General features: G+C 36.4%; 1 protein-coding gene across 8 annotated transcripts in view; it reads left to right on the plus strand.

The window, feature by feature from the left end:
• Positions 1 to 536: 536 nt before the first annotated feature.
• Positions 537 to 7,415, plus strand: part of SLIT2 (slit guidance ligand 2) — a 292,973-nt gene continuing 286,094 nt past the window's right edge. For 4 of the 8 annotated variants that reach the window (XM_018561764.1, XM_018561758.1, XM_018561762.1 and 1 more), the window contains exons 1-3: positions 539 to 1,288; positions 3,546 to 3,617; positions 4,649 to 4,720. In XM_018561764.1, the coding sequence (XP_018417266.1) occupies positions 1,083 to 1,288; positions 3,546 to 3,617; positions 4,649 to 4,720 (350 nt within the window). In that variant the 5' untranslated portion in view covers positions 539 to 1,082. Of the gene's footprint in view, positions 1,289 to 3,545; positions 3,618 to 4,648; positions 4,721 to 7,415 lie in introns of all 8 variants that reach the window. The other 4 variants (XM_018561763.1, XM_018561760.1, XM_018561761.1 and 1 more) reach the window with 2 other exon arrangements.

The raw sequence follows: 7,415 nt of genomic DNA on the forward strand, positions 1-7,415 counted from the left end.
TTCCTTTTAAAATAACATTGACATGTTAAAGAATATATGAGTTTTTAGTAATTGTGTTTACATCTACTTAAAAGATAGCAAGATACATGATGACCACTGCTGGCCCCGGCAGTTCAAAAGGACACTTTTTATCAACGCTGACACTAGCATATCTTTTCTAGGATAGATAGACGTCTGATGATCAGCAGATATCTTCAGATTGTTTCATTGATCAGCTTGTGAGAGGGAGACCACAGCACTGCAGAGCTGGCGGTTGTTGACTTTGGAGTGGCAGATGGATAATGTGCTGTACAGCCAGGCATAATAAAAATGACTATGTACTGAGACAAGTCTATTCCCTATCAGAATTGCCCCCCCCCCCCAACCCCTCCCTCCTGTGCCTTCAATAGACAGGATTGCATTGCAGCCCTGTAGGAGGCATTCAGCTCTAAAGAACTGTGGTTTTGTGTGTTTTAAGTGGGACCGTGCTATTGGATTTGGAAGCTGCTGGAGTAAGGTGCTGTGCCTTTAAGGGCAGTATGTTTGTTTAGAACCTCCTCCTCCTCCTTTCTCAGGCTACAATGTGCAGTTAGTTAGCAGACAGGCTCTGCGAAGCAGCATGCACAGGCTATTCTCTGTGTATCCAACAAGGCTGGAGTGACAATCTTTTGCAGGGAATAAAACTTACTGTGCAGATACCTGTCTGCTTTCAACTGCATACACTAAGCCGAAGGGATATCACAGCAATACAGAGGCGGAACAGACGGAGATGCAGAAAATTCATTCACTGCCTGAAGGATTTCTCTGGACGCTGAAGGCAAGAATCACAATCAACTCACTTGGTCTCTGAAGGGAATATAAAAGCTGGTGCTCAGAAAAAAGAGAAGTTGCATTGGGTCCTCGGATTGGTGCAGCCACCATGCATTTTGGATAAACGACTAGTGCCCAATGTCCGCCAGATTGCAAACTTGAGAATATAGCAAGTTTTTCGATAATCAGCGAGTCCCAGATTGGCAAGCTGGTGTTCCCAGCTTGGTGAAAACTATTTTTTTTGGCTTTCTTGGTTTCTTTTCTACTTGGCATTGTCTGGTTGGTTTTAACAAATGTTTCTGGGATTTGTGAAGAAGAAAATGTGTGGCGTTGGTTTTTGGAAGCTGTCCATCTCAGTGGGGTTAGTGTTGGTGATCTTGAGCGAGGTGGCACCTCAGCCGTGCCCGGCTCAGTGCACTTGTAGTGGGACCACGGTGGACTGCCATGGGTTATCTTTGCGCAGCGTGCCGCGCAACATTCCCCGGAACACGGAAAGACTGTGAGTATATCTCTCCGTGAACATTAATCGTTTCCATATATGTTTCATGCGTGTTGATACACAAGTCACAGGGTGACATCTAAAATTTTTGTTAACACATATCTAGCATCAGACTCTACCTACAAGGCTCTATAGAACATGTGAAAGCTTGTGGTCAAAGTGTGTACCAGCCTTGCATGTACAGAGTTTACGAGGCAAGTGCCAGCCTTTCTCTATATTAAAATGCCAGTGCCTCTGTTCAGTAGACCATGCTGTCCTTTCTAGCAGCCCATACTCTCAAGCGCAACGTTCATCAATATGCATGCATGATGTGACATAATCAATGGCGCAATTGCTTTTATCAGCGCCTGCTAGGTTCACGATTTCACCACCACTTTCTCTGGCTATGGAAAGCGGGCTCATCCATCCTGAAACTATTTCCTACTGTGCCTGAATGTAGCAATTCCAAGCCTTGGCTGAAGCTGAACCACCACACTGTAACAGCACTTTAAACCTCACCACCAGAGCACAGTCCATTACACAGCGTAGATGACGTCAGGAGTGCAGCGAAAAAGTGACCGTGTTATCAGCATCACTTTGCTTGGCCATATTGTTTTTGTAAATGATGATTATTCTTTTTTAAAGAAACAACTGCTAATGTAGGCAAAAGAGAGGGGATAATGCAGGATGCAGTAGGCTGAGAGAGGGAGAACTTCTACATGATCTTATCTCATCCTGTCAGTTTCACTTGTAGTACAGGCTGGGTTACTGCATAAGACTTCCAACCATCACCTATTCACATTTAAACAAAGCAGTCCTGTAATAAATGGTACCAGTATCTTCGATCAGTTGTACATTTTAACTACTGTACAAATATACATGCAAAATCTTCAGACTACTATAGTGTTTTCTTTATCTATTATCTGAATCAGGAAAAAATAGTTTTTTTATACATCTGGAGCTATCACTGATCAGTACCAGAGTAATGATTCAAGCTACAATCAACCTAGCAGACTGTTGAGAGATCCCATTCCACCTCCAAGTGTTGACAAGCCAAAGTTTAGGCAAACATTACACTGAACACACTGCCATCCAGACAGAAGCCCTGAGCAATATTGTACTAAAAATATGTCACTACCTGTCCTTGTCTGCTGAAGTTTTTTATTCGCATGACATAACTTTTTGCTTTGTTTAAAACCTCAGTTTTGTCCAGACATTTCTAATGAAAGACAGAGTACGCATCAAAAATGTGTTTTTAAAATATTTTGTGGGACATTGTTTGTTCCTTATTAGGCAGTGGTCATTATTTTGGCTTTAAGAATAGTTAATGGAGAATAGGAACAGATGTGCAAACAAACTTTTTGTTTTGTTTTCCAAAGTTTCGAAAAGTTTGTTGTGACTTTATTGGTCACCAGCAGCAATGTTAATTCAAATCCCTGCCTAGCTGAACTGGCCCTCATCAGGGCATGGTTAATTTAAGATGTTGAACTCAGATAGCAGCTACAATATAACTATCCAAGGAGGTATATTAGTGTTCAAATGATAACAAAAATAATCCACTGTGGGCAGCGTCCCACTTGTTTTCTTTTTTTTTTCAAAATCTCAGAAGTGAAGGTTTAATTTTCTAGCATCTGCATTTTTTTTTAATTGTACCATAACATGGATCTTTTGAAGTTCAAAGTCTTAATATTGACATTTTTTAACCCAGTTGTGTTTGGAGTAGGAAATTGGTCAATTATACTCTATCTAAAGTCTTCATGCACGATTGAATTTCATTAATAAGTGCACAAGTTTTTTTTTTACTAGTACCAAAATTGTATAATAAATGATTTATTGTTATATCTAGGCTGAACGATTTTTGTGCATATAGTGTTTGAAATTTTTTAGTATATATTGTCAGGTTGTAAAAAATGATGCAAACATATGTAATTTATGGTAATACCATTAGCCTAGGCTTTGATTTAAAAAAGAAAAACATTCTTTAATGGTTGTGTTATGATGTTTACATTTGTGTAATGTCTAACTAAAATTAGTTTATGATGTTCTTTTCCAAAGTCAACATAAGACACATTTGGAGGCTCATTTGAGATAAGACTTCTGAATGTGTTGCTTTATCAAGTGAAGTTTGGAACAGCGTTATCTTTTCAGATAATATTGATCTGTTGCAAAAATAGATTTTTGAGTTTTTTCCTTTTTTGATAAATGTATTAATAGTTAAAGAAAATTACTTTTCGAAGACTAAATATTTTTCAGTAACCTTTTTTCTCCCAATTTGCAGGGATTTGAATGCTAACAATATCACAAGAATAACCAAGACAGACTTTGCGGGTCTGCGACATCTTCGTGTTTTGTAAGTATTTTTTTTTATTATTGTGCAATTCATTTTCAACAGTGATTTATTTATTGCTGCTCATATGCTAAATTTAATTTGAATTAAGTGACTCAAGTGTCTCATAAAATGGTCAAATGTATAATATCTAGCATCCATTTTCAGTATGTCTTTTATAATATTTTTTCCACAAACACAAAAACGTGTCAAAATGAAGATCTACGGGCAGTTTGTAAAACAAAAATGTGGTACTGGTAATCTTTTTCCAGTTCTAGGAGCAGCTTGAAAGACTTAAAAACTTAGTTATGCGAGTTATGCATTGTATTAAAGTAACAACTGTCATCTGCAAGTAATTAGTTATAATTGTCAATGTTTTCACACACATTTGTGAAATTGGAGGGTACTTCTGTTTTGTCTCAGCTCAGTCAACTGTTGTCCTATTAGAAAACAATACTTTAGTTAAAAAGAAAAAAGTTACTTATTCTGGACTGTAGCTGTGCTCCTCATGTGTTATGCAATGCATGATCCATTGCATTTTCACAAGTGTTAACATTTCCTTTAATTAATCAGGATGTTTATTACACATTACTCTATGCATGTGTTGGAATTGGCCCTTGGAACACTTTAAAAAAAAAACAAGCCCAGTTAAATAAATAAATATTACTCACAAAAAAAAAAAAACTATTCCTCAACAAACAGAATTAGTGATAAATTCAACCAGACCTTATTTTTATGCTTTTATGTATTATGTAGTGTGTGCGTTGAGAACATAACTTTTTACAATAAGGTTTTCATATTGTATAATAGAATATAAAATTGTGTAATAGAAGAAGGCAACTAAAGGGGTTTCTTTATCCGCGTTTTATTTCTTCGTGTTGAGTACAATGATCACAAAGGTCAGTGTTATCATTATTTTAGCTAAGTCGTATTGGTGAAAGTGGACTTAAACTTTTTAGAATAAGTTGTTCTATACTTATTCATTAAATAAAGACAGTTATCAGTGCCTGCTCAATCAGTTGTATGAAAAAGCGTCTTTACTTTCTAAATTTCAGGCAGCTTATGGAGAACAAGATTAACACCATTGAAAGGGGAGCGTTTCAAGATCTGAAAGAGCTGGATAGATTGTAAGTATTTTTTAATGGTGGGCGAAATAGAAATGTGATTTTGTGTGTGTCGTAGTGTCTTTGGAAACAGACAATTCCAAGTTCTTATAAGGAGTAGTTTGGAATAAAAAAACATTTTTAAACTTTTTTTGTTAAATTGCATTATATTTTAGATTTTTTGCCAGAAACTTTACTGATTCACATAATATGGATGAACAAAAACGGAAGGACAAATTCATCTACTTTTTTACTTGTAACCCTACTTTCTGACCTGTAGGGAGAAACTGTTTCCCAGTGAAAGTTGAGTTTTCACAGAAACCAAGTCACACGTTCTTATGTAAAATAGCTGCCTCAGGCAAGAAAACAGTTTGCATAATTCTACTCATTGTCTATTGATGATCAGCAGGTTTGCCAATAATCTTTGCTGTTGTGCTGTTTGCAGAGTCATTATGAAGCTATCATTAGTCATTATGTAAACATAAATAACTAGTATGGTTAAAGGCAGCCTTCAAAGGAATTGCCATTCTTTAAGTTTGAGAGATACTATGTAACTAATCTGGATTAGGTAGTTCATTTGTCAACCCCTTTTTTATGAATGGATCGACACCACCTCATATGTTGATGATCTTCTGCAGAAAAAAGTTTGATCCCTATATGTATAGTCAGTTTGAAACCTGGTCATACTAAAAAATGCTAGGAAGTTCCATTGACTTTAGCCGCCATGTAGTTAATTTTTTCCAGGTAGCAGATTTGCCAATGGTCTGAGTGAGGTGACCATCACTGTTTATTATAAATCATAAAAGTGGATAATTCATTCATATTGTATATTGCATACTCTGTACAATATATATATTTGGTGCTAGGCACAATAAAAAAAGTGTTTGAGGTTAGAATCCCATTAATCAAGCTGCAATGGTTTAAGCAAAATCTCACACATTCATCAAGCAGAAATTTGCTGAAATTTTTGACTTCAGTGAATTGAAAACATTGTTGAAGGTTGTATGGGCCTGTTATTTTTACTGCAGTTGTTCTGGGGACAGTGCCGTCATATATTTGTTTGTTTTCCTTGGTGTATGTTGCTGTTTCTTTTTATTTCGAGTCATTACATCAGTCTAGGACTGTTAAATTTAGATATTTGCTGTGGTGTCTCAGATAAGAGACGTAAATTACAGTACAGGGTGATTCCCGAAATGATAATGTTTGTATGAAAGATTACCAGTGCCTGCAGTTTAGTGGGTGTTCCACCAGCTGAATTGCTTTTCATGTGGGTGTTTCTTTTTTTATTAACATCCCTCTTGTTTTCCAGTGCAAATGTTTTGGCTTGCAAGTGTGAAGTCTGCTTTTGTTTCTGTTAAAAATATTTGAAGCTTGTCTGCCGTTACAACAAAGTATAATGTTGCATACGTAAAGACTAGTTGTGCTGTAAAATAGGGTAACTATAGGATACTCATGGACTTGAGATAGACATTGCCAATCTAGATCTTGTGTCTATGGTTTTTCAAACATAAAAAGTGTTATTTTTCTTTTTTGTGAATATTTTCTAGCATAGAAAATGGAGAGTTGTTTAGGGCTCTCTAAGGGCACCTTAAGTCAGTGGATGAAAAATGTGGAAGCCTTAAAGTGACACCACACTGTGTTACTCAGGTGTTAAATTTAAAAAGATACAATCAAGTACCCTAACTATTATCAAAAATTTAACTTATCTGTGTAACACTCGGCTGTAGATCCTTAAATCATCTCTGAATTGGTGCTGACACTGTCCTTCCTTCTGGAGGGTGACTACTTTTGTCCACATGGTCCCTGATTGTGTTGTAAAGTAAGCAACGCTTCTAGCTAAACAAAAATGGCACACTGAGAGCTTTTTGCTCTTGAGGAGCCAAATGTAAATTAAATTGACTTCAAATTTGCAAATTATATATAACCAAATGAATATACTAACAGGAAAAAAAATTTTTTTTCCTATATATAGAAAATAGCATTATTACAATGCAACTGCTATGTGGTCAAAAATGGGCAAATAATAGCCATTTTAAGCTCACAAAATAAATAATGTTTCCTGTGCATACGCAAGTACATATGTACATACATATGTAAGGCTGCTTACATACCCAATTGCCAAATTCCAAATCCCTCAAAAGCATTGTGCTGTTTATCAATAATGTTTATGTTATATAAGGTGCATTTGGATGTAGGTCATCTCCTTGCAGAGCCCAGCACTAACTATTGGAAGTTATAGAAATAGTGTGTATTTTGGATCATATATTTACACCAGTGGTAAAACTGAATTTAAATTTGGCTTATTGGTAACCTTGTGAGTCAAAGATAAAACTGCTTGTTTTCTGCTGCTAACAAGCTTTCTGTGTGGTTATCTCTGAGCGAATTCCTGAAGCCTTTTGTTTTCAAAATATACAGCCTTCTGTAGGGGTATTTTTATGCTGGAGGGGAGATTTCTCGTGCCATCCTTAGGTAACCAGGTGCAAAATTATTTTTCACTTTGTGGGGCCATGATTGTTCAGGCACTGGAAGCCCACATGTAGCTCATACTGTTAGTATAGATGTGTCTGCGGTGTTCTGTCACCCATCAGAAATTTTCTTCACTCCTTTTGGGGTTCTGGAAGGTTTATGCACAAAGGTATGGAGAGAAAACCTTCCAATGTTAACTAAAAAGGAGAAAAAAATAACTGTTATGTGTCTGTTTATATACATTATATATATA

This window comes from Nanorana parkeri, unplaced genomic scaffold (genome assembly GCF_000935625.1).
Source record: "Nanorana parkeri isolate BGI_ZX_2015 unplaced genomic scaffold, ASM93562v1 scaffold543, whole genome shotgun sequence".
Classification (NCBI taxonomy): Eukaryota; Metazoa; Chordata; class Amphibia; order Anura; family Dicroglossidae; genus Nanorana; species Nanorana parkeri.